Source organism: Monodon monoceros, unplaced genomic scaffold (assembly GCF_005190385.1).
Source record: "Monodon monoceros isolate NGI ecotype Baffin Bay Population unplaced genomic scaffold, NGI_Narwhal_1 Super_Scaffold_10, whole genome shotgun sequence".
NCBI classification, from domain to species: Eukaryota; Metazoa; Chordata; class Mammalia; order Artiodactyla; family Monodontidae; genus Monodon; species Monodon monoceros.
In genome coordinates this window covers 17,738,380-17,765,640 of record NW_021703766.1, presented here as the reverse complement: position 1 = coordinate 17,765,640, position 27,261 = coordinate 17,738,380, and the positions used below count along the sequence as shown (strand labels likewise).

The following is a 27,261-nucleotide window of genomic DNA, read 5'->3' as shown; positions in this document are numbered from 1 at the left end:
ACAAACTGTTTTCCAAGGTGGCTGAACCAATTTATACTCCCATCAGCAATATATATCATGGAATTGTTTGACTTCTTTTTGGCCAATCTGTTGAGTGTGTAGTTATATCTCAACATAACTTAAAATGGAATTTCTCTGATTATTAATGGACTAAATAAGCGTCTTATCATATGTTTGCTGACCAGCTGGGTTTCTTTACAATTTGTCTATTCAAGTCTTTTGCCCTTTTTGTCTCTTGGGCTATTTGTCTTTTGCCTATTGATTTTTCTTTTTTTTTAAATGACAAATTTTATTCCAAAAGGGCTCCAGTAGTACCAGAGACATTGATGTAGAGTTTGAATAGTGTTTCACGTAAAGTGAAACTGGATAAAAGCAATATTTCTAGTTAATATATTTTTAGATAATGTGATTTTAAATGTTTCAGTTAAAATGTAATAAATATTAATGAACTGATTTGCAAAACAGAAACAGACCCACAGACAGAAAACAAACCTATGGTTACCAAAGGGGAGAGGAGAGGGGAATAAATGAGATAAACAACAAGGTCCTGCTGTATAGCACAGGGTACTTTACTCAACATCTTGTAATAAACTATAATGAAAAAGAAAAAATGTAATAAATATTAAAAATAGATGTTTTAGGGCTTCCCTGGTGGAGCAGTGGTTGGGAATTCGCCTGCCAGTGCAGGGGACACGGGTTCAAGCCCTGGTCCGGGAAGATCCCACATGCCGCGAGCAACTAAGCCGGTGCTCTACAACTGCTGAGCCTGCGCTCTAGGGCCCGCGTGTCACAGTTACTGAACCCGCAGGCTGCAATTACTGAGCCCGCACGCCCGGAGGCTGTGCTCTTCAGCAAGAGAAGCCACCATGAGATGCCCGTGCACCACAAGGAAGACTCGACAAAGCCAAAAATAAGTAAATAAAAGAAATAAATTTATTAAAAAAAAATAGATGTTTTAGTATTTTATCTATTTTGACAGGTTTATACAGAATTATAGGGGAGTTTGTTTGTTTGTCTTGTTTTTAAAGGAGAACCACTTTATTTTGAGTAGTAAATGAAACTCCATTTATAACATAATAAACGTTCCATCAATTTCTTCACGGTTAGTCCAAAGAACAACTGCTTTAATTAGAATTTACATTTCACCTTAAATATTCTAAAATCCATCCATGTCAACTTTGGAGTTTTAATCTTGCCTGATACTATGAAATAGGGCAAACCTTGATTGATGGTCAAATTCTTAATTTTTGCTGTTCAGCCACTTTTCTTGCTCTTGCTCTCTGATTCTGTACATTCCAGAGTGTTCAGTGGACTTGCAATAAACTTCCAAGATGAAGGGGAATTTCTTGCTCATTGTTTGCCTGAACTCTTGACTTGTATTCATCTTTCTGAACAAAAAATATGCTCCAAAAATGCCCACAAGTTCAGCTACTAAAACTCCTTTAAAGATCTGCTTTGCCAGTGGATCCATAGTACGGGCTCTCCTGAGGCACGTACTTGTGGGGCTGCGCGTGCCTGCCTATTGATTCTTTTTTTAAATTTATTTTTGGCCACGTTGGGTCTTTGTTGCTGCGCATGGGCTTTCTCTAGTTTTGGTGAGCAGGGGCTACTCTTCGTTTCGGTGCGCAGACTTCTTATTGCGGTGCGCAGACTTCTCATTGTGGTGGCTTCTCTTGTTGCGGAGCAGAGGCTCTAGGTGCATGGGCTTCAGTAGTTGCGGTGTGTGTGCTCAGTAGTTGTGGCTCGCGGGCTCTAGAGTGCAGGCTCAGTAGTTGTGGCACACGGCCTTGGTTGTTCTGCAGCATGTGGGATCTTCCCGGAGCAGGGATCGAACCTGTGTCTCCTGCATTGGCAGGCGGATTCCCAACCATTGCACTACCAGGGAAGTCCCTGCCTATTGATTCTTTTTTTTTTTTTTTTTTTCTGCCTATTGATTCTTGAAGAATTATTTAGGTATTCTGTGAACTAGTACTTTGTCTGTCACAAGTGTTGTAAATATTTCCTTCTACCTTAAAGGCAACAATCTCAAATGACCATTCTGTCAGGTGGAGCTGTGGCTAAGAAGCCAATTATGGAAACTTCTGGTATTTTTCCTGTTTTATACACTATTCACTCAGTATAAGAGACATAGCAAAAATGTCTTAGCTTAAGGTTATTTATTCCCCATACTCCTCACCCACCCTCCCGACCCAAAATATCCTCTGGAAAAGCTGGGTTCTGGGAACACCACTTGCTCATTTGGTGGAATGCTTTCTTCCTCCCCTAGCGCTTCAGTCAGAATTTTGGAAATTAAAGTGTAGCTTGACTAAATCTTCTCCTTTGCTTCCAGGGACCTCTGTGATGGAGGTCTCGGCCACAGACGCAGACGATGATGTGAACACCTACAGCGCTGCCATTGCTTACACCATCCTCAGCCAAGAGCCTACGCTGCCGCACAACAAAATGTTCACCATCAACAAGGACACGGGTGTCATCAGTGTGCTCACCACCGGGCTGGACCGGGAGGTCAGGGGTCAAGAGGATCCAGAGGGTATTGAGGGCAAATAGCTCGATCGTCTGGATGATGTAAAACTCTGCCGAGGCCAGTTGCTGCTTCGTATGGTGATGGTTCTGAGTTTTGTATCTAAACATTTGTCCAGAGGTTTGGGGCCAGGCAGGCAGGCAGGTTGGCATTTAAGCAGATGAGAAAATAATCTGTTTCTCTGTGATGGGCTGGGCTGTGCCTGATGTGGCTGTCAGTCCTGACTCAGGTGTGTTTGATCTCTACAGAGTTTTCCCATGTATACCCTGGTGGTTCAAGCTGCAGACCTGCAAGGTGACGGCTTAAGCACGACCGCAACAGCTGTGATCACAGTCAATGACACCAATGATAACCCTCCCATCTTCAACCCAACTATGGTAATAACCCTGCAACTCCTTAGAGAGTCTCCAAAGGTCCTTGGTTGTTTCCCAGTATCTCATGGGTGAACCCTTTGGAAATGTTTTCCAGACTAGTAAACTTGAAGCTAAAAAGCAAGCAGGTCGGGATGTCAGTTGTCTCTGCCCTCCTCAGCCTGGGACCTATTGACACAGGTTTCTGAAGTTGCAAAAAACACCTATTTTTAGTTTTTTTTTTAAGGAACTTCCATATAAAGATGTTAAAAAAAATAAAAATAAGAAGAAAGAAAGCACCTATTTACTGCATGTCCTCATCTTGGTAGCAGATCTTACCAGGTTTTAGTTATTCGTTGAACAAATATTCTCTGGGTTTATACCAGACACTGTCTTAGACACTGGGGATATTATCACAAACAAGGCAGACGACACTTCTATTCTTGTGGAGTTTATAGTCTAGCTAGGGTGATGTTATACAACTTATACCGATTATTGTGTATAATTATATTAAATGCAGTCAAGGAGAAGGTATTGAGAGCTGTGTGAAAGAACCTGAAACCTTATTGTGTTACCTAGAAATCGGCTTAATGGTTAGTAACAGAGATTTGACTCTTGTGGTTTAAACAAACAGGGTTAACTTTTTCTCTTGTGTCACTAACGGTCCAGAGGTAGATAGTCCACTCAGTCAATAGAAACCAAGCCTCCTTTATCTGCTTTCCCACCATCCTTGGTACATGGATTCTATCCCCATTGTCACCTTGTGGTCCAAGATGACAGCTGGAGCTCCAGCCCTATCTGTGCTTCGTTCAAGAAGGTGGCAAAGTCGAGGGGGCATAAGGTCTTGATGTCAAGTCAAGCTTTCTTATTTCTGTGAAGACCCATCCCACAAGTTTCATTTACTAGCAACTGCTGTCTGCAAGGAAGACTGGAAATACAGTATTTTCTCTGGGCACGTCGCTGCCGTCAACCACGTAGTTAGTGAAGAAGAGGAGAGTGGATATTCAGTAGACAATTAGCGGTGTCTGCCACTCTAACCTAGCCACTGTGAGTACAGGAGGCTTAAGAAAGACAGATTAATGCCCCGCATCAAAAGGAAGCTTGATGAATAGCAAGAACTGAAAAACAGTCAGTGTAATGAACCAAACGAGACCAGGTCCTACAGGACCTTGTGGACTGAATTTAGAATTTCAGAATTTATCCTGAGTGCAGTGGGATGTTATCAAAGGGTTTTAAGTAGAAGACTGTAATGACCAGACATTTATGAAAATTACTGGTACCACTGAGAGTGATGGGGAAGACGGGAATGGGGGATAAGCTACAGTGTCAGCAGTTGGGCCAGAGTACGCTGAGAGGTGCGGACAGCCAGGGCCTTGGCTCCTTCAGGTACTCACAGGGTCCCTGAGTGCTGGCTGCTCCACCAACAGGAAATAAGGGCCATGCTGGTAGGGTGGGCACTTCTTCAAAGACTCATCAAAGCTTGGGCTCAAGAAAGGACTCCCTTAGCCCCCTGAACCCTGGCTCCACTGCTGGGTCTGAGTATGTCCTAAGTGACACATCCTTTTCTTTGCTCTGTAGTACGTGGGGTCGGTGCCTGAGAACGAGGCTAACGTGGTCATCACCACACTCACAGTGACCGATGCCGATGTCCCCAATACCCCAGCGTGGGAGGCCGTTTACACAATATTAAACGATAACGAGAAGCAGTTTGTTGTCATCACAGACCCAGAAACCAATGAAGGCGTTTTGAAGACGGCTAAGGTTTGTATCGTTCCTGGCAAGATGCAGAAATTGACAACGCAGCCAGAGGCCCTTGTCCCCTGGTGTCTTCTCTGAAGTAGATTAGTGTGGCCTTGGTGGGGTGGGGGAGGGCAGCTCTCCCAGATTCTGGTGGGGTTTGCAGTGACTCTTCAGGCTCATGTGAGAAATCAGGAAGCTCCCACACCACACCCTACCATCTGTTTTATTTTTATTATTATTATTTTTTATAAATTTATTTATTTTATTTTTTTATTTTTGGCTGCGTTGGGTCTTCGTTGCTGCGCACAGGCTTTCTCTAGATGCGGCAGGCAGGGGCTACTCTTCGTTGCGGTGCGCGGGCGTCTCACTGCGGTGGCTTCTCTTGTTGAGGAGCACGGGCTCCAGGTGCACGGGCTTCAGTAGTTGTGGCGCACGGACTTAGTTGCTCTGTGGCATGTGGGATCTTCCCGGGACAGGGCTCAAACCCGTGTCCCCGGCATTGGCAGGCGGATTTTTAACCACTGCGCCACCAGGGAAGTCTGTACCATCTGCTTTAATATGTTCTTTCTCTGAAACATTTGCCCACCCCCCCATATCCATTTTGCAAATGAGAAGAAAAATGGTTTATGGTCTCTGCTATTTTGCTGGATGATTTTAGAAGAAGGGCAAATAAGCCTGTGAAAGATGTCTAGGAAACATGAACAGTAAGAAGTGGCGTGATTTCCTTGTTGAAGTTAGTCAAAGAGTTAATGAACGGATCCCTAACTTAGCGCCAGAGGTTTGACTTCCCCTTGAGCAAGTGAGCAGACCCCTCATTTCTGAATCACTTAGTACGTCATCTTAACTCCCACTAAACATTTCTTTTTTTAAATTTACTTATTTAATTTATTTTTTTTTTGGTTGAGATGGGTCTTCTTTGCTGCGTGTGGGCTTTCTCTAGTTGCGGTGAGCGGAGGCTCCTCTTTGTTGCGGTGCGCAGGCTGCTCACTGTGGCGGCTTCTCCTGTTGCAGAGCACAGGCTCTAGGCGCACGGGCTTCAGTAGTTGTGGCACGTGGGCTCAGTAGTTGTGGCTCACGGGCTCTAGAGTGCAGGCTCAGTAGTTGTGGTGCACGGGCTTAGTTGCTCCGCGGCATGTGAGATCTTCCCAGCCCAGGGCTCGAACCCGTGTCCCCTGCATTGGCAGGCAGATTCTTAACCACTGCACCGCCAGGGAAGTCCTCCCACTAAACATTTGATGTCAGCATTTTCTGTTATTATTCTATCACCAAAAGAAAAAAGGTAGTAATTTGAGTTCCCACCATACGCAAGGTCCTTCATAAAAGCTCCAGTCGATCCCTTACAGTGCCTCTGTGAGATAGTTCCTTTTCCTACTTATTTAGGTGTGGAAACAGACCCAGAGGTTCTGTTGCCCAAATCACACAGCTAGGAAATGGCCAGGCCGGGATTTGAGCTCACTGCCAACTGATTCTGAACTTCATGTTCTTGCCACTAAACTTACTGGGGTTAGGGAGGTAGACAGGCAGGGTCATTTGTCCATTTGCTGTCACACGGGCAGCATGTCAGCATAGGATGTGAACATTCTTACTGGTCTCAGGTAAATAAATGACTTAATGTGCTACATTTGTTAATAGAGGCTTGCCACTTGAGATTTCATGTAGCTCATCTTTATTCTTGACTGGGGTTCTCAACATGAATCTGGTTGCATGTTAGTCATTGGGAACTTTTTAAAAAATATTGATGTCCAGACCCCAACCTCAGAGATTCCTATTCAATGGCTCTGGGGTTAGGGTCCAGGCATGTGTCTTCTTTAAAAGTTCTCAAGTGAGTTCTTCTTAATGCAGCCAGATGTGAGAACCACTGATATATTGCTAACCAAAAAACAGTAGTTAAGGATTTAATGGGGTTTTTTTCTAACATAAAATGTATTTTTTCTGCTCTTTAGGGCTTGGATTTTGAGGCCAAGCAGCAGTACATCCTGTATGTGGCAGTGACTAATGTGGCCCCCTTTGAGGTCACTCTCTCCACTTCCACAGCCACCGTCACCGTGGACGTGATGGATGTGAATGAAGCCCCCATCTTCATGCCTCCTCAGAAGAAAGTGACAGTGCCCGAGGACTTCGGCTTGGGCCTGGAGATCACATCCTACACCGCCCAGGAGCCAGACAGATTTATGGAACAGAAGATCACGTAAGTGTGAGGGGTTTTCCACCTACTGGCAGCAACTGGCTGTGTGCGTACGTGTATGTATAAAATATTTTGTTCATGGCATTTTTATCATCATTGGTCTGTGGAAGATCCTTCTCTTGTTTGGCTTATTTATATTTTTATCCCCATTCCCCACACCTTGTCCATTCCGTCCATGGTCAGCCATTGTCGGTTTACTGTGCTTCCTCTTTTTGAATTCACTTAGTGTAGTAGGAATGTGGTTTTAATTTACATACATGGTATTGTGTTATAAGTAGCTTACTGTTTCTTTTTTTGTTTTGTAAACTTGAAGGCACTTCTGTAATGTAAATCACAGCCACAGATGCTGAAAACACACATACAAACCAACCAACAGCAACACCACTGTGGCCACGTATGATAAAGGATGTTCTTATTCTTTTGAGAGCTAGGTCTGATGACATACTTGGTGTTCAGGTGTGACAATGGTGGAAACTCAAAGGGAAGACTGTTAAGCACAAATCCAAGCATGGCACATCTGCGTCTTTTTAGTAATAGCATGATTTCCAGAGATAACAAAGGCCTCGGTCACTTCCTCTTCTCAGAGAGAGATTCCTACCTGTTAATATTTACTTTAGAGGAAACTATTAGAATGCTCTGAACTATTTAGAAAAAAGGTTATGCAAATCCAGTATAGAGTCCCACTTGGTAATAAATTGAGCATGTTCTTATTTGGAGGGGGAGGTGTTTGTGTTTTAGTATCAGTGCCTGTGACTTATTAAATGTAAAACAAACATGAAGTTTAAGTGCAGCTTCAATTTCTGAGTTATTCTGGGAAGTGCTAATTCTATCCTGATTGGAAGGGCTCATAAATAGCTTTAAACTGTGCATGTGCACCATACGGATAAAAAGGATCCAGGTAGTGATATTAATGGCTGCTAGAATCATTAGGTCAAGGATGATGAGGAATTTTTAAACGGAGGAACCAAGCTGGGACCATCCAAACCTTCTGATAGATTTTAACATCTGCTGGAAGAGCAAGGACAGCCCAACATGAAGTGCCACTTGAAGTGATTCAACAGCATGTACACAGTGCCACTTAAATATTATATTTGGGGGAGAAAAGAAGGGTTGAAACAGACTCTAATCAAACCTTAGGATTTGGTTTTTTTGTGTTTTTTTTTTGCTGTACGCGGGCCTCTCACTGTTGTGGCCTGTCCCGCTGCGGAGCACAGGCTCCGGACACACAGGCTCAGCGGCCATGGCTTACGGGCCCAGCAGCTCCGCGGCATGTGGGATCTTCTCGGACCGGGGCACGAACCCGTGTCCCCTGCATCGGCAGGTGGACTCTCAACCACTGAGCCACCAGGGAAGCCCTAGGATTTGATTTTGATGCAGTACAGAGAATGAACAAGTTAAATGCCATGAGGAAGCAGTCAGCCAAATGCAGAATATGGGAGCTCTATGTCAAATGACCCAGTTTCTTGAGCAAATAATGACAGAAGGGTGGGGGTGACTGCTTAGATTAAGGATGTTGATTAAGAGAGGAATCAACCAATTGTAATGTGTAGACTATGCTTAAAGATGGATTCAAACAATCCAACTATAAAAGACACCCTTGAGGCAAATAGAGAAACTTGCGCGTAGACTTGACACTAAGTAATTATTATTTTTGCTAGGTGTGTTAATGGCATCGTGATATTGTAGGATTTTTTGTTTTGTGACTAAAGCCTTGGGTTGTATGGTTTCCAGCCTGTGTTGATAGCTTAGCTTGTAGTAATGAAATAGGTAGTTCAAAGCATCTATTTGGGGAAGTTCAAGGACCAAGTCTACATAGTGTTTGCAGAGACCCTTAGCCCTGGAATAAAGACCACTCGATATATGTAGTTCATTGCTTTGCACTTCTAAGGACGTGAGGATAAGCCTACAGGTATCCAGGACCCTTTCCTCCTGCGATTTCTTTATTTCCCTTTCTGAGCCTCTCAGTGACCTCGATAGATAACTGGGCAGTACATCTCTGTTTTTTATGCTTACGTTTCTTGTGTTTCTGGTATTCCTAATAAGGTGTGGCTTAACAGGATTCTCTTGGCATTTTGAATAATTTTTTGGGGGGTGGCTGTGTACGCCCAGAAGGAGCTTTACCGTCCCTGGCACCTCCCATTAAATGCCAGTAGTGCAGCATACTCCCAAGTCACCATGTCAACCCAAATCTCCAAATGCTCATGGCGGGGGTGTTGGGTGCCATACTGTGACCATTTGAGAACTGCTGTACGCTTTAGGGGGGTCAGTCTGAGAGAAACTAAAGACATCTGACATCTAAATGCCATGCCTGATCCTGGATTGCATTCTGGATTGGATTGGGGCAGGGGCGGGGGAGGGGGGTACAGTTTGGGGGAAATCTACAGTTTGAATATGTACCATGTATGAAGTGGTAGTACCATATCAAAGTTATATTTCCTGAAATTGATAATCAAATTGTGGTTATGTAAGAGAATGCCTCTGTTCTTAGGAGAAAGCACACTGACATTTTCATGAGTAAAGGAACATCATGTCTGCGACTTACTCTCAAACGGTTCAGCAAAACAAGAAATTATGCATATGTGTGCATCAACTTTTGTAATATAGCAAAATATCGACAGTGGATGAATCTAGGTGAAGGGTACATGGACAGTCATCAAACCTTTCTGGCAAAATTTCTGTAGGAGTCATTATTTTTTATTATTATTTTTTTTAGGAGTCATTATTTTTTTGAAATAAGGAAGTTAGAAGTATCTATCAGCAAAGAGGAACCTTAACCTTCTTCAGCTACCTACCGTTCGCTGTTCCCGTTCTAAATCAGAGCTTGTGTCTTTCCAGGTATCGGATTTGGAGGGATGCTGCCAACTGGCTGGAGATTAATCCGGACACGGGTGCCATTTCCACTCGGGCTGAGTTGGACAGAGAGAACGTCGACCATGTGAAGAACAGCACGTACACAGCCCTCATTATAGCCACTGACGATGGTGAGGATGCCCTTACCATTTGGTTTTTGCTGCTTCACCCTCCTGACCAGCTCACTGCCTTGCCCCTATCCTTTTAGAGGCATGAATTCTTTCGTTTTCTTTCATTCTTCAACAAAGCGTTCTCAAAGCATTGTCCAAAATGCACAGAGTTTAGGCCAAGCAGAAGTTCCTTTTTACCGCTCCCTCTGTACCTGAGCCCCATGGGAGCCAGACTGCCTGGGTTTAGATCCTAGGACCAAAGCTTAATACCTGTGTGAACTTGGACTTATTACCTAATTTTTAGGTCCCTCAGTTCCTTTATCCAGCAAAATGATAATACCCCATCTAGGTTAAATGAGTTAATTTATGTAAAAGTGCTTGGAAGAGTGCCTGCTACCTAGTCTGTGCTCTGTAAGGACTGTTATTATCTTTATCATCATCATCATTATTAGTGAAGTGTGGCTCCTTCCAGACTGTTTCTGTGTATTCGAATACATTTATAAACATATAGAAATATGGTTTATTATAAAGCCACTATCTGGTTTATAGCCTATTTTTGTTTTTATTATAAAAGCCATTGTCTTATGCATGTTTAATTTTTTTTCCTTGAACATATGTCTGGAAGACACAGAGATCTATCTTGGCACATTATAGATCTACCTCTTTTCAATTAAATGATGTTTTCTGCATATTGCATAATTTAACCATTCACACATTAAAAAACACCGGGATTATTTCCAGTTCTCCATTATTTTTGTGAGTGATAGGTAGACATCGTTGTACATGCCTCTGTGGGCAAGTGTTTCCCACGGATAGATATTCAGAAGCGGAGTTACTGTTAAAGAGACCTGCTAGTTCCTGTGATTAAATCTGTTCCCCTCTCCCTCCTCAACCTCCCGAGGTAGTAATTCCAGATTTGGCAGTCCGGAAAGCAAAGGGCAAGGCGAGTAAGCCCATGGTGGGGCTGGATGGGTGGCTAATGAGTGATGTAGCCTTCATCACATTCGGAGCATGCTGTGGAAGGGTAGCCCTGGCCTAGTCATTCCTGCTCCTGGAGCTGTCATTTGGGAGGCAGCAGGTTAAAAGCAGAGAGCCATAATGGGGCTCCATTTGCAGAAATGTTTTGCATAAAGGGGAAGCTAACCCACTGCTTAGGCAGCAGTGCTATGCTGGCCAGCTGTCTCTGGCTGAACGGGAGTTCCCTAGCCTGGCCTGGAGGTAACCAAGAATTGACAAGGTTCCTGTAAAGTTCCAGGGAGTAAATATTTTAGCCTCTGTAGACCGTACAATCTCTATTGCCATCATAGCCTAGAAGCAGCCATACACAGTTTGAAAAGGGATGAGCATAGCTGTGTTCCTAATTTGGGTGGAAGACCTTAGTTTGCTGACCCCTGACCTAATACTAATGGCTAAATTATGGTACTTTTGAATATATTCCTTCAAGTGTTACTTTGTGCATGACTCAATACTCTTGATGTAGGTCTAAGAGGAGAATGAAGTTTCTTCAGAAAATCTATTATCTTATTAAAAAACATTTTTTAAAGTTTTCTTTAATTAAAAAGAATTTTAGGGGCAGTGGTTAAGAATCTGCCTGCCAATGCGGGAGACACAGGTTCAAGCCCTGCTCCGGGAAGATCCCACATGCTGCTGAGCAACTAAGCCTGTGAGCCACAGCTACTGAAGCCCGCACACCACAACTACAGCCACCACAATGAGAAGCCTGCACACCACAATGAAGAGTAGCCCCTGCTCGCCACAACTAGAGAAAGCCCACACAGCAACGAAGACCCAATGCAGCCAAAAATAAATAAAATAAATCAATTTTTTTAAAAAAGAATTTTAAATTATACTTGCTCATTGTTAAAACAAGAAAATTCAAATGATAAGGTAAAAAGATCTATCCATGGGTGAATGGATAAACAAAATATGGCATACACATACACAATGGAATATTATTCAGCCTTAAAAAAGAAGGAAATCCTGTCATGTGTTACAATGTGGATGAACCTTGAGGACATTGTGCATAGTGAAATAAACCGGTCACAAAATGACTAATACTGTGGGTTTCCACTTAGATGAGGTACTAATGTGGTCAAATTCATAGAAACAAAGTAGAATGGTGGTTACCAGGAACTGGAGGGGGAAGTAGGGAATTGTTTAATGGGTACAGAATTTCAGTTTTGTAAGGTAAAATTATGGAGAGCTGTTTCACCACAATGTGATTATACTAACACGACTGAACTGTACACTTTAAAAATGGTTAAAATGATAAGTTTTATGCTATTTCTTTTAACCACAATTTTCAGAGGTAAAAAGAAAAAATAATCACTATAGCCGCCCAGGTGTAAATATTTATGGATTTGAGCTCCATTCCTCTGGGGTTTTCCCTGCGATATGCTAATATTGATGATGATGATTCTTTGAGGGTCTACTTTTTCTATTATCAAGTGCTATGTCAGGATGTAAAAGAAATACAAACAGAACTGTGTATAAATCTCTGAATCTAATCTGAAAAGCAACTTGGGGCAATTGTAAAAGGCTCCATACTTTGATAACGATCTTAGAGCCTTAGAAGTTCAGAGAAGGAGAACTAGTAGGGGGTGAGGAGGACTTCTTAGAGTGGTTTAAAAAAGTTGTGTTTTTTTAAAAAATTTTATTGAAGTATAGTTGATTTACAATGTTGTGTTAATTTCTTACATACAGCAAAGTGACTCAGCTATATATATATATATATATATATATATATATATATATATATATATTCTTTTTCATATTCTTTTCCATTATGGTTTGTCACAGAATGTTGAATATAGTTCCCTGTGCTATACAGTAGGACCTTGTTGTTTATCCATCCTCTATATAATAGTTTGCATCCGCTAATCCCAAACTCCCATTCCTTCCCTCCCCCACCTCCCTTGGCGTAGAGATGTTAAAATTTAATGGATGAATAAAGTTATGTGTGAAGATGGAGGGAGTCCTTGGTGTGAGGAATAACTCGAATAATTGTTATCAAAGTAGGGAATAGGCATGTCAGAGGTCTGCCCAGCCAGGAATGAGGATGGCCTGGAACCTGCAGGATGGGTGACTTTGTGGGCAGGGTGGGGCCTGGTGAGGGAGCTCCGAAGAGCCAGGAGAAGAGTTGGATTCAATCTGATGGGAGGCACTAGGGATTCATCAGTGGTCCTGAGCTATGACATTTCCTGTGTATTTTCTTAGGTTCTCCACCTGCTACTGGAACAGGAACGCTGCTTCTATTCCTCGATGATGTGAATGACAATGGCCCCGTACCAGACCCTCGGAGCATGGACTTCTGCCAGAGGGATCCACAGCCTCTCATCATCAACATCATTGATCCTGATCTTCCCCCCAACACTTCTCCCTTCACAGCAGAACTAACACATGGGGCAAGTGTCAACTGGACCATTGAGTACAATGACCAAGGTGGGCACTTGAGTCTTATTTTGGAAACTTTGCTCTGACCCCGTGCTTCCCTCCCGCCTCCCGCTTCTGAATTTCCCTCCTCAATATCCACTTGTCACCCCCTTTATGTTGTTGTTTGTTTTTTGTTGTTGTTTTTGTTTTGTTTTGGCTGCACCACACGTCTTGTGGGATCTTAGTTCCCCGACCAGAGATCGAACCTGGGCCCCCAGCAGTGGAAGCTCGGAGTCCTAACCCCTGGACCGCCAGGGAATTCCCCACTTGTCACCCCTTTTAAGGCTTGTTTCCTTGTCCCTTCTACATTTGTGGCATTGAACCAAAGATCCCTTTGCGTTTCTGGTGTCTGAGTTGGTGACATACTGCCCAATAATCTACAACCCAAGCAGCTGTTGTCTTCATTCAGCTTTGGAATGTCCCTAATTCCCTAATAATTTTAATCTAGAATGAACTTTTTATCTCTCCTGATCCCCTCATTTTTGTTGATTCCTCCAGAACATGAATCTCTGCTTTTTAAGCCAAAGAAAACCCTAGAGGTGGGTGACTACAAAATCAATCTCAAGCTCATAGACAACCAGAACAAAGACCAAGTGACCACCTTAGATGTGCACGTGTGTGACTGTGAAGGAGTTGTCAGCAACTGTTGGAAGGTCGGGCCTCAAGCTGGAGCAGGATTGCAAGTTCCCGCCATTCTGGGGATTCTTGGAGGCATTCTTGCTTTTCTGAGTAAGTGCAGCTGGCGAGTGTTTCAGCCTTTACCTTCTGACATGGGGGAGGTTTTTCTCTTACTGAGCATTTCAGGGGTAAGTGGTCCAAGACTGGAAGGCTGCCCAGTCCTTCTGTTTTGTTCTTTCAACCTCTAAGGGCAGTGTTTCTCCAGCTTGAGTGTACACAAACCACCCGTATATGAGAATGCTGATCCAGTAGGTCTGGGGTGAGGCCTCAGCCTCTGCATTTCTAACCAGCTCTGAGGTGATGCTGATGTTGCAGGTCTTTGGACCATGCTTGGAGCAGCGAGGCCTGGTCACCACCACCTTCTCCACATCCCACCCTGGAAGAGGGTGTAGAGGAAGTGGAAGGCACGTATCTGGAAACTGAGCATGTCACCTTCACTCACATCCCACCGGCCCAAACACAGCCACACCTGGAACCTCCCACTCTAACCGGGTGACCATGTGTCCAATTAAAACTTGGTGCCGGGCTTCCCTGGTGGCGCAGTGGTTGAGAGTCCGCCTGCCGATGCAGGGGACGCGGGTTCGTGTCCCGGTCCGGGAAGATCCCACGTGCCGCGGAGCGGCTGGGCCCGTTAGCCGTGGCCACTGAGCCTGCGCGTCCGGAGCCTGTGCTCCTCAACGGGAGAGGTCACAACAGTGAGAGGCCCGCGTACCGCAAAAAAAACAAAAACAAAAAAACAACTTGGTGCCAAGAGTAGGGGTGGAGTGTGGGGTGCACGGTGAGTATCAGTGACTCAAAGGATGGTGCCAAGAGTAGGGGTGGAGTGTGGGGTGCACGGTGAGTATCAGTGACTCAAAGGATGAAGGGAAAAAAGGTTACTGGGGAAAATTTGGCAGTTTCTAACACAGTCCTTAAAACCTACATTACCTGAGCCTACCTGTAGACTGAGCCCTAGGGTTGACACAGGTGCTGTTATGGTTTCTAAAAGCTAGTGACGGGCAAGTCAGAAAACCTCAAAGATAGTGTTGTTGTTGCTTTTTTTTATCATTAGGAGCTATGACACGTGGTTCAGGTCATGAAGGTCCTTGCAGTCAGAAGAGGAGGCTGTTAATTGAGTCTTGAGAAAGGTTTGGTGGAAGACAGGATAGTTGGGCCACAGCGACTGGGGGAATCCTCATAGACAGAGGGCCATTTGTGGTGGTTCCCACACTAGCAAAGACACAGAGAGAGGAAGGCTTGACGGACTGTGTAGGGCAGAGAGGCCGACCTTGCTGGGGTAGAAGAAAGTCCTTAGAGGGGAGCAATGGGACCACCTGGGGGCTTTCAGTTTAGATTCAGCAGTGTTACTGATCCTGCTGCTTCGACAGATTGAAGAAGGGATTACCTGTTGGCCTTCGGGAAATGTTTGCAGTGTGTCCCCTTAGCTCCTACCCTCTGCTGCATCCTCTCAAAATTGAAAAGGAAGGAGAGAGTTGTTTAAAATTCAGTGAACTTTCCGGACCTTTCTTCCTCCAGGATTCACGTGGCTTTATTGCCACCACGCAGTTATACTTAAAATATTGACTTTTTTTATAGTAGCTTTATCTAACTTTGCTATGGGTGTATTTCATTAGAGATAGGGACCGAGAACAACATTTCGGAATGTTCAAATGTGCAACATTTACAGCAGAAGCAATGCCAGTGTGCAGATTTCCAACGCCTTGTTCCTTATGGGCAGACATCGAAATTAAGCGTCTAAAGAATATTCTAGAGAGACAAGAGGATATGAAGGTTTTTGTGTAGTCAGCCAATATTTGGTTACTTACTTTGTGCAGCATTTGTCTCTGACACCGGGGATTGGGGGGTTTCAGGATAGCTAAGTTGGGTGGTACTTCCTGAAGTGATAACAGTATGCCATGTTTTGGTTACTTTCCCTTACATAACATTTCATTAATGTCTGATAAGAAGCATCCTTTTGGAAACGATAGCCCTCCTCTCGCTCTTCAGCTCTAGCCTCCACAGGGATGGGGGCTGTTTGCAGCTTCCATTGTTTTCAGTGCTGTGTCTTCAGGGCCAAGGCAGACCTGGCCCACCTAGCAAGAACTCACTCAGTATTTCTGTTCTTCAGTCATGGTCCAGGGGGTTATATTGTTTATCTGGATAAGACCTTGGAACCTTTCTGATTTCAGAAACAGGTAGGTTGGGTACTTGCAAGTGTATGCCACCTCCTGTCTCAGTGCAGTGGTGCTTCACTACGTACTTGGGTATAAGGACCTATAAGTTAGAAAACACACGGAATCATATTTTTTTCCCATTCACAATAAATTATTTAATGTTTTAAAAAATTAAATATTAATTGTATATAGCCTAGACATAGCCCCCAAGATCAGGTGAAAACCTTGAAAATAGATTTTAAAGCTCGCTTACATGATTTATCCTAAGAGAAGATAAGGAATATACCAAGTGCTTTTTTTTTTTTGCTGTTTATTTTTAATTTTAAAATTTTTTGGTGTTTTTTCATGGTGTACCAGGTGACTTTACAGTCTGTGCCCCACTCCCCTCCCCGTAACTGAATAAGAATAATATGCATGTATTAGTCACATTTAGGCTCACCCAGCCCTGCTCACAAACCTTCAATGGCTTCAACCCACTCTGAATCAAAGCCAAAGTCCCTCCAGAGGTCCGCATGTCCTTGCTGCCCCTCTGACCCCCTGTCCCCTTCTTTCTCCCCTGATGATCCTGCTACAGCCACACTGACCCTGTCTTTCCTTAACCACACCAGTCTGCTTGGAGTCTTTGCCTGGACCATTTCTGCTGCCTGGAGTACTTTGCTCCAGATTTTGGGAAATGACTGATTGGTTTAAGGTCCAGTTAAAGACCACAATTGAGTTCTCATGTAATTGTCCACTGCGTAGTGCTGCATATATTAACCTCAGGGATATGAAGACATGTGAGTTGTCTTATAGCCATCTGTCTGGTCTGCAAGGCAGTGGTGCTCTGTGCCAGCTGCTGCTTACGGCTTTCTTGACCTGTGGCTCTTCTCTCTCTCTTCCCCACTCCAGTCCTGATTCTGCTGCTTCTGCTACTTATTCGGAGGAGAAGGGTAGTCAAAGAGCCCTTACTGCCCCCAGAAGACGACACCCGGGACAACATTTATTACTATGATGAAGAAGGAGGTGGAGAAGAAGACCAGGTGGGTGTTTAAAACCATGGGAGAAAGCTTAATGGCAATCTCTTTATTTGGAGGAAGCAATGATTAGGGGAAGACAGACATCTGAAACAGCTCTGTCACTTTGCCTATTTTTTTAAAGACCTTTCATCTACACAAGAAAATAGATGTCATTAACCATCATCACCATCATCATCATCATCATCAATACAGCATTGCTAACATTTATTTATTGTTCAGATGAATGAACAGAGGCACAGAGCAGTTAAGCAATTTGCCCAAAGTCACAGAGCTAGGAAGCAGTAAAACCAGGTGGTCTGACTCCAGAGCCTACTCTCCTCAGTGCTATTTCCAGGACATGAACTTTATTCAAATTATCTTTGACATAGAGCAACTCATCTGTTTTTTGTTGTTGTTTTTATAAATTTATTTATTTTTGGCTGCGTTGGGTCTTCGTTGCTTTTGTGCAGGCTTTCTCTAGTTGTGGCGAGCCGGGTCTATTCTTCGTTGTGGTGCACGGGCTTCTCATTGTGGTGGCTTCTCTTGCGGAACACAAGGACTGATCTGTTTTAATATTTTGTTTCCTTTGAGTTTGTAGCTGTGCCAAACGGTTTTTTGCTTTTTGTAGATGTTAATTCTTCAGGCCTTCTTTATTTCTCTTGATTTTGGAGATGGTCTTAACTTGCCTTACCCTGTATTATTGAGGTATTACCACAATAATGCTGTATAACAGGCAATCCCAGAATGTCAGTGGCACACGTCAATAAGCATGTTTTTCTCATGCGTTTGTGGGTTAGCTGGGACAGTTGCTGGTCTCAGCTAGTGTCTTACTCTATTCGGGCTGCTGTAACAAAATACCATAGACTGGGTGCTTATAAACAACAGAAATTTATTTCTCACAGTTCTGGAAGCTGGGAAATGCAAGGTCAAGGTGCTGGCAGATTCAGTGCCTAGTGAGGGCCCTCTTCCTGGTTCATAGATGGCCCTTGTCTCACTGTGTCCTCATGTGGTGGAATGGGCAAGGGAGCTCTGGGTGTCTTTTATGAGGGCACTAATCCCATTCCTGAGGGCTCCATACACTGTCACAACCTAATCACTTGCTGAACGTCCTACCTCCAAATACCATCACATTGTTTCATCTTGTGAATTTAGGAGGCACACAAACAGTCTATGGCATCTAGGCTCAGAAGAATGTGTGGGTTGGTCGGGGCTAGGCTGATATAGGCTGCACTTGGCTGGATGGCTGTGTGCTGTGAGTTGTGTCCAGGAATGTTCCATATAATTCCTATCTTCTTTGTCCCAGCAGGTAAGACCAAAGTAGAGTTAAGGCCTTTGCCTGTGTCACATGTATTGATGTCCCATTGGTCAAAGCAAGTCAAATGGCATAGCCCTACATTAATGGATTTCTATTCTTTTCACAGAGGATAGGGTGGGAAAGGAGTGAATATTTTCTGAATAATAATCTAATAATCATACCCTATGAAAAGTTAATAAGGTAAAACAGTCTACACCTATACCCACAAATGTTCCTCACAAGGCTTTTATATTGTATTTCCTTCCGGTGCTATTTGGAGACTCTTGGGTTGAAAACTACCATTTCAGAAAAGAAAAAAAAAAACCAACTGCCATTTCAGGTTACATTGGCACATGCTTGTAGATATCATACAGCTGACTGTTAAGGCCTTAGCCAGTACCATAATCTGTAAACCAAATATGACCCTGTGTTTATGACTGTTTCTATTTTACTCTTTGCTATGCTTTTACCTTTTTCTCTAAAGGAGTATGACCTGAGCCAGCTACACAGGGGCCTGGATGCTCGGCCCGAAGTGACTCGCAATGATGTGGTGCCAACCCTCCTGAGTGTGCCCCAGTATCGACCCCGACCTGCCAATCCTGATGAAATTGGAAACTTTATTGATGAAGTAAGTAAGCAGAGTCAAAAGCCAAGACACAACAAACTCATCTCTAAACTTGGAAAGGAGCTGTTGTGTCAAAAGTGAGAAAAATTCTTTAGAGTCTTTCCTTTACCATGTTTTCATCCCTGAGCCCTATTTGTTTTTGTTTTTGTTTTTTTCCATATGCGGGCCTCTCACTGTTGTGACCTCTCCCGTTGCAGAGCATAGGCTTCGGACGCGCAGGCTCAGCGGCCATGGCTCACGGGGCCAGCCGCTGCGCGGCACGTGGGATCTTCCCGGACCGGGGCACGAACCCGTGTCCCCTGCATCGGCAGGCGGACTCCCAACCACTGCGCCACCAGGGAAGCCCTCCCTGAGCCCTATTTGTTTTTTTATTTGTGCCTCATCTAAATTTCAGAACTAAGAGCACTTTGAATTAGTCTTAGGGAATTTGCAAAGTTCATACAGCAAAACCAAGACTTGGTTGAAAAGATTTAATAGAATAAGAAATGAAACTAAAGAGATTCAAAGTAGATTCAGTTTTGTTTCACTAATGGGTCTCTCTTTCCCTGCATTACATTGGGACGTAATGTTAAATGTGTATCACAAGGCTACCTGAGGGCCAGAAAAATAGTTTCCATATTGTATATATCAGAAATGCGTTCAACTATAAATACCAGAAGCTTAAATAGATATGAGTAGAGTTACCTCATGCAAATAGAAGACTAGGGTAAGCAGTCTAGGCTGGTGCATCACCCTTTTCTACCTTTCTGCTGCATGATCTCAGCACATCCTTGTTCTCATGCTTGTTGCTTTATGATCACAGGATGGCTGCCACACTTCCAGGCCTTGAGCCTGTTTTCCTGTCAAGAAGTAGGAAGGGCAGAGCAGTGGGCAAAAACTTTCTTCTAGCAAACTGTTAGGCAAGAAGGAAGTTCATCCTACATGTTATTGGCCAGGACTGTCACAGGATTGTCCCTATATGCAAGGGAGGATGGGAAATAGGCATTAAGTTAATTAGCTTAGGGTAAGATGAGGAAGAACTGGTGGGGTTAAGCAAAGAACCAAGTAAGATAATAATAGTCCAGTGGGATCTACTTCCTTAAACTATGTTACCTGATTACTTGCTCAGTTGCTGGAATGATTTTCAGGGCTTGTCTGATGGTCCAGTGGCCTTCAGCAAGTCTTCACGGTGTAGGGCAGGTTTTGCTTTAGCTTCCCTGAGGAGTTGTTGTCACCAAGGACTATATAAAGCATGGCAGTGTTGGAAGTGATCAAGCCAGATCCATTCTAGGCACTGGATCTTAGAGACAACTGAGAACAGGAAGGGCCACTTTAAACCATCCCTTTTAGATACATCTCGATTCAGGTATTTTCCTCCATTCACATTCATTTGTGTATCATCATATCTGATTATAGCTATTTCTTAATTACAAAAATAAAATGTTTGCTATTTAAAAAATATAAATTATGAAAATGTATATAAAGAAAAAATGTGCAAGTCCTCCCTCAGTTCCCCTGACCATAATCACCAAAGTTAATTTAGCAGTTTGGCATTCATCCTTTCAGATCTTCTCGGGCTGAAATGCAGGCTGTGTAGCCTGGCATGACTGTCCTCATTGTTTTTAGTCTCTGTCCATCCTGATTGGTTGGTGCTCATCTCTCCTGCCTACATATAATTTACCAGTTTCGTTTAGGGGGAAAACATTCTGCATACTTTATCTTTTCATTAACAATATATCATGTCCATCTTCTGTTCCAGTTTGTATTACATTTACCTTGTTGGTGTTCAGTGCTCCTTGCGTTCTGCAGGATGGTCTCATTGTTGTGCCGTTAACACTGGGCTTTACGCACCAAAAGAAGGCATCTTGCCTAAGGTGACAGGTGTGCGATTCCTCTCAATGAAAGATCCTATTGTCTTCCTTCTTTAGAACCTGAAGGCAGCTGATAGTGACCCCACCGCCCCACCCTATGACTCTCTGCTGGTGTTTGATTATGAAGGAAGCGGCTCCGAAGCTGCTAGTCTGAGCTCCCTGAATTCCTCGGAGTCAGACCAAGACCAGGATTATGACTACCTGAACGAATGGGGCAGTCGCTTCAAGAAGCTGGCGGACATGTATGGAGGCGGCGAGGATGACTAGGGGACCCAAGACCGATGGGGAGACAGATGGGTCCCTACACTCATGTGATGGGAAATGGGGGAATAGTATTCCTGATGGTTTTCCAGCTTCCTTCATTTGAGATGCGTTTCTGGAGAAGAGACCCGTGGTCAGTGATAGGACTGTTATGATTTCCACTTTATAGATCTAATCTGTGTGTTAGAACGATTTTGACTCATTCCATGAATCTTTTTTTTCCCTTTCATCACTCTTTACATGATGACGGTGTCCAAAAGACCCCCAAATTTTAATATTTCAAAAGAGTAGCTTCAGCCTCAGAAGGTTCTGCTGGCAACTGGCAGATTTCCGTAAGGGCTTTGCCTCATTTTTCAAAGGAAGGTGAGGGGTCAATTTCCCTATTGTAGATTTTATATAAAGAAATTAATTTGTGTGCTTTCATTCCTCCTGTCACTGCACTGGTGTCCCATGTTCTAATATCCATTCTTACAGCCTCTGAATTCTATCACATTTCTCTGATGCAGAAATTATTGGGCTCTTTTAGGGAAAGAGCCTTATGTCTTAGTCTGGCCATATGCTGAGTGGGTATTGTGTACTCCTAAGAGCTTTTAACGGTTTTCCTTTTCCATCTCCTGAGTACATAACTTGAAATGGGCATCTATCCAGTTTACTTGTCCTGAGTAAGAATGTTATGTGAATGTCGTTATGGGGTGCTTTGGTTCTAAACAGGGAGCCTGGACCAGAAAAGGTGGTGAGTTTTCAGGTGCCACTGAACTTTTAATGTTCATTTATCCCTAAAACAAAAGTGTGATACATTCCGGGACTCAGAATAGTGCCTGAAGTGCTGCAGCCAAAGACAGAAGCTGGCTCATCACAGCAGAGGGGAGATGTGAAACGTGGCCATGGAGATGGCAGGGGAGATTATTACTGAGCCTGGAAATTGAGCCAACTGAGGCTGAAGACTGTTGCGGTGGCTCTACCTCCAGACCTGAAAATTCTGAAAGAGTAGAGGAATCTCAACACTCGTTTCCTGCCAGGATCCTTGTACCGTGGTTTGTACCCAAAGCACAGAATCCCCAGTGCCTGCTTTTGTTGATCTATAGAAAATGCTGGCTGGTCTGGACACATTTGCCCAAATTCCAACTGTGCATGAAAACTTCAGAATGTTTTAAAAATCCAAAATTTTTTTTTCTTAGGAGCAGGAAGAAAACACTCCTTGAAAGGGTGTTAGCAAAGGGAGGTGAGGGTAGGGAGAACCTTAATTTGGATCCGTTTTTAGTTGAAACGCAACCTTTGAGAAACCTTTGACAACCATAGACCAGAACTTTATCTAAATTGCTTCCCTATCTATCAGCTGTTTTTGGAAGAAAAACCCATCCCTGCAACCACTTCTTAGAACTATCTTGATTTTTCAGCAATTTAAACTCTAATGTAGTTCTGTGTAGAGAATGTCACTGTAGTTTTGAGTGTATATGTGTGTGGGTGCTGATAATTTTGTATTTTCTTTGGGAAAAGGAAAACAATTCAAGGTGGAAAAAATTATTCTTAAATATTCATTTTTATAAATTTTATTAAAGAATTTTGTTACACCATTGTCAAACTTGTTTTATTTGATTACACAATTCCAGGCCGGACAGACAAATGGTTAGGTGAGCTTATTCAAAACATGGAGAAAGAAGCTTCATATTAAAATGACTTCCCCTGAACTTTGTGTCATTCTGTTGGGGCAGAATAGCGGGGAAACTGCGTACCTAAGGTCACTTTATTTGAAGGATATCCACCCATGTGGCATGTAGTGAAACCAATGAAATCTCCTTGTCAGGAGGCTACTGTGGGTTGTGCCGAAGGATAGAAAGAAGCAGGGCTTCAAATAACATTGTAGGTCAGCAAAGTTAGTACAGGGCAGTGGTTCTCCACTGGGGAAGATTGTGGCCCCCTCCCCCAGGGGACGCTGGCAAGTTCTGGAGATACTTTTGGTTGTCATGACTGGTGAGGTGCTAGCAGCATCAAGTCCAGGTCAGGGACGCTGCTAAACATCCTGCAACACACAGGACAGCCTCCCTCCACAAAGAATTATCAGGTGCAAAATATCAACAGTGCGGGCTTCCCTGGTGGCGCAGTGGTTGAGAGTCCGCCTGCCGATGCAGGGGACACGGGTTCGTGCCCCGGTCCGGGAAGATCCCACATGCCGCGCAGCGGCTGGGCCCGTGAGCCGTGGCCGCTGAACCTGCGCGTCCGGAGCCTGTGCTCCACAATGGGAGAGGTCACAACAGTGAGAGGCCCGCGTACTGCAAAAAAAAAAAAAAAAAATTGTAGTAAAATATAACATTTTACCATTTGAAACACTTTTAAGTGTACGATTCAATGGTATTAAGTACCTTCAAAATGTTGTATAACCATCACCTCTATTTTCAGAACTTTTTCATCATCCCAAACAAGTAAGTGGAATCATTTAATATTTGTCCTTTTAAATTTGGCTTATTTCACCTAGCATAATGTCTTCAAAGTTCATCCATATTGCAGCATGTATCAGAACTTCATTTTTTTTTTTAATTAATTAATTTTTGGATGTGTTGGGTCTCCGTTGTTGTGCGCGTGCTTTCTCTAGTTGCAGAGAGCGGGGGCTACTCCTCGTTGCAGTGCGCAGGCTTCTCATTGTGGTGGTTTCTCTCCAGAGCGCAGACTCAGCAGCTGTGGCGCCTGGGCTTAGTTGCTCCGTGGCATGTGGGATCCTCCCAGACCAGGGCTCGAACCTGTGTCCCCTTCATTGGCAGGCGGATTCCCAACCACTGCACCACCAGGGAAGCCCAGAACTTCATTTTTTAAATGGCTGAATAATATTCCATTATGTGTATATGCAATATCATAAAGAACGTGGGGGTCAATTATGGAAAATGGAATGCAACCACTCCAGTAATCACATGTGACTTTAGAAGATAAGAACCTTCAATTGCTGGAGTCTTTGATGGGAATTCTGTTTCTATAAAAACAGCCATTGATAACTATTGGGTGCGTTAGGCTTGTTAGGTCTGGGTTGAAGCAAACAGCCCCCAGCCTGCTTAAATCGCTTGTTCAGCTGCTGACCCTAAAGTTCCTGACAAGGTTGGGTCCCTTGGCTAATTTCAAATCAACCAAACATGTTTTACACCAATACAGACTTCTTTGTGCATCTTGAACAACCCCATATGGTTCATTGCAGAGAAGCAGCGCCCTCTCCCTGTAGCTCTTGAGGGTATTGGCTGTGATGGATGTTTAATAGCATATTACCAGGGCGTCTCCCAGCTGTACTTCTGTGTTTTAACGAAGCTGCCCAGAGCAAACTGAGGAAGGGGCTACCAGCATTCAATTCCTACAAACTAAAATTCTGTGAGGATGGAGACGCTAGTGAGAATAAAAAGGGGTCAGGCCAGAGGTGGGCGGCTGGCTCTTCCCATATAGCCTTGTCCAGTATGGAGCTCTGAGGTGAAGTCTGAGAATTCTCAGTTCAAACCTGGTGTATTTTTCAAGGTAGGAGGATAGAAAAGATCTTAATAAAATATTGTCTACTGGTTTGATTTATACTTTGAAATATTTAGACATGGTATGAGGGCCTCCATTTGTATTTTTCACTAATCCCCACAAATATTAGGGGTGGGCCTTCCCCACACGATGCCCTATACCCATTTTGCTAAATGTTAAACACCTTGAAATGACCTCAAAATTTTTTTTCCCCAAAATGAACTTGTGTCCACACATTATTGAAGAAAAACTGTCTATTGACAAAACCTAGGATGGGATATAATGAAAAGAATCCTAGGAAATTTTGTAGGTCATTTATTTCCCCTTCAAAAATGTTCCTCCAATTTATAGATATTTTGGCAGGTTTTGTTTGAGGAAGAGATGGGGAGGAAGATCCAGGTAAATTTATTAAGTATCTCCTCTGTTGCAGACATTGCTAAATACTTGAGAGCAGTATCACTTTAACTCCCTAAGATAGCCTAGTGAAAATGGTTCTGTTATCTTCTCATTCTAGAGAGTAGGAAATGGCTGAAGGACTAGGGCTGGAGCCCAGAGAAATGGGAGTGACCCGGAGGGGGCCTGACTCACTGAGAAGAGTTAAATGAACAATTTCCTCCCCCAGTGGCATCGTCTTGCATATGGAGCGCAGCCCATTTCCCAAGACTTCTAGCAGCTAACTGCTGAAGAGCAGTCATCAGTCATGAACTCAGGTTAGCTCAGGGGATCTCAAGGAAATGCAGGACAGCCTCTTGGGAGCAGTTTCACGAAGTGGGTATTGGAGCTGTTTGTGACAATGATAGGAGAAATTATTGACTGAGTGAAGGGAAAGGTAGGAGTGCTAAAGTCTTGCTCTCAGAAGCATTGTCCTGGATTTGCAGCATGCCTTTCAGACCACATGACTTTTGAATGTCCCACCAGGATTCATGTAGGTGAAAACCTGTTTCGATGATATAAATCTCCAACGCATTCTGTTTTACATATTAACTCAATTTTGATGGGGCACGATTTTAATAGACATTGAATTTTCCAGGAATGCCTGTAAATAGGGCAAAGATTGAGCTTTTATTGGGAACTGAGTCCATTTAAGAAATCATATCAATAACAATGTTTGTTATTTGTTATTATTCACAATGGATGTGTTTAGTACTTATTTTAAAATGTCACTAATGAAGAAATTCAACGGTTGAATATTGTTCTACATGCCCAAACTTCATTATAAGAAGGTGCAGCAACTGATTGCTTCACTATGACCTTCAGTGTTCCGGTACTCAAATATTTTCATACTGAAATTCCTATTATGTCATAATTAAACTACTTCTCTCATCCTTTTTCTTTATATAGAGGTTAAACATGTTGAGTGTCTGAAATCGTGCATGTAGGTAAGTTGTGTTAGCTATGTTTGCTTCCCCCGCCCCCTGCGAGTACAGGTGGCCTGAGAAAAGATTTCTTCGTGAAGGTCGCAGTCCCAACCAAGTCGACCCCGCCCCACGCCGCGGGCCCCGCCCCTAGGGCTTCGGCCACGCTCAACGTGGCGGCGACGCCGGTCCGCCGAGGCGCCTGCGCAAGTCGCATGTGGCGCGTCCCACTCCAGTCATGGCGGCCCTCCGGCAGACAGTGGGCAGCGGGGTTCTGGAAACGTGTGGTCTGGAGCGGATTTTGGAGGCGTTGAAGCTGCTGCTGAGCCCGGGAGGTGAGAGGACGGATCTCGGCGCCTGGCTGCACCCGAGACTCTCAGGGCCAGCGGTCTTCCAGGGCTGCTCTTCTTCCCGCGGCTTGCGCCCCTCAGGCCCTCCCCGGGACCCCTCTGGCCCTGAGGCCGCCCAGCCCCGCACCTGGGGGCTTTGGGCAGGGTCTGTACAGCCTCCTTTTACGCTTGAGGAAACCGAGGTTCAGGGAGGGCTGGGATCCGTTGAATACTGATACTGACCAAGTACAGTATCTCGAGCGCTTACCTTGGGCCAGGCGCTGTGTTAAGCACCTCGGGTGCGTGATTTCAGTCGTCCCTGCTGCAGTCCTGTAAGGGGACTGCAGGCACAGCCTCAGAGAGAGCCCAGCCTCTTGGGGCGCAGGGTCAGATGTGGACGCTGGAGATTTGTACAAAGTGCCAAGGAATCCAGAAAAATGAAGCAGTGACGTTTGAGCTGCGTTTTGGGGCGAGGATTTAGGGATTTACAGTCACTTTTAATCTTTCCTGGTGAGTTGATAAGATCTTCCCAATTTAGAATTAGAAGGGACCTTGGGAGTGGTGTAGCCTGGCACTCTCCTTTTACAGCTGAGGACGCCCACGGCTCACCGAAGAGATTAACCTGACCAAGATCATATGGTCAAATTAGAGGCAGAACACGAACCTGGAACCAAGGTCTGACGAACCCCCTTCTCAGACCAAGGCAGATTATTCAGTATGGAGCCTCTGATGTTATCTGGAGCTTTGAGAAAGATACGCAAGAAATAGGGCCCTACTTATAAATTAGAGCGTATAATTTGGAGGAAGGGGTTTGTAGCGTGAGCAAGATAAGGTACATGAAAGTGATGTTTCAGATTTTGAGATTCCCCCCCCCGCCCCCCAAACTGCGAAAACTCCTGAAACATTATATCATACTTGCGGCAAGTGAAGAGAAGTTATTAATGGGGAATTTCCTGGCAGTTCAGTGGTTAGGACTCAGTGCTCTCACTGCAGAGGGCCCAGGTTCAATTCCTGGTGGGGGAACTAAGATCGCACAATCCGCGAGGTACAGGC

General features: G+C 44.1%; 3 protein-coding genes across 3 annotated transcripts in view; 2 read left to right on the top strand and 1 right to left on the bottom strand.

Annotated features, from left to right (window-relative positions):
* The window catches only part of CDH1 (cadherin 1), a 78,864-nt gene extending 56,253 nt beyond the window's left edge, over positions 1-22,611 (top strand). Inside the window, exons 7-16 of the mRNA XM_029205551.1 lie at positions 2,330-2,505; positions 2,770-2,898; positions 4,450-4,632; positions 6,555-6,799; positions 9,632-9,777; positions 12,973-13,197; positions 13,687-13,917; positions 16,908-17,038; positions 18,793-18,936; positions 20,841-22,611. Of these exons, the coding sequence (XP_029061384.1) occupies positions 2,330-2,505; positions 2,770-2,898; positions 4,450-4,632; positions 6,555-6,799; positions 9,632-9,777; positions 12,973-13,197; positions 13,687-13,917; positions 16,908-17,038; positions 18,793-18,936; positions 20,841-21,050 (1,820 nt within the window). The 3' untranslated portion in view covers positions 21,051-22,611. The remainder of the gene's footprint in view (positions 1-2,329; positions 2,506-2,769; positions 2,899-4,449; positions 4,633-6,554; positions 6,800-9,631; positions 9,778-12,972; positions 13,198-13,686; positions 13,918-16,907; positions 17,039-18,792; positions 18,937-20,840) is intronic.
* On the bottom strand, positions 1,183-2,238 carry LOC114885032 (protein CEBPZOS-like). The gene is made up of 2 exons (XM_029204306.1): positions 2,181-2,238; positions 1,183-1,515 (listed from the first exon to the last, which is right to left on the bottom strand). The coding sequence occupies exons 1-2, from the start codon at positions 2,236-2,238 to the stop codon at positions 1,241-1,243; spliced, it is 333 nt and encodes a 110-aa protein (XP_029060139.1). The 3' UTR covers positions 1,183-1,240.
* A 3,506-nt stretch (positions 22,612-26,117) lies between the features above and the next one.
* Positions 26,118-27,261, top strand: part of TANGO6 (transport and golgi organization 6 homolog) — a 179,267-nt gene continuing 178,123 nt past the window's right edge. The window contains exon 1 of the mRNA XM_029238109.1: positions 26,118-26,214. Coding sequence (XP_029093942.1) covers positions 26,118-26,214 — 97 coding nt within the window. The remainder of the gene's footprint in view (positions 26,215-27,261) is intronic.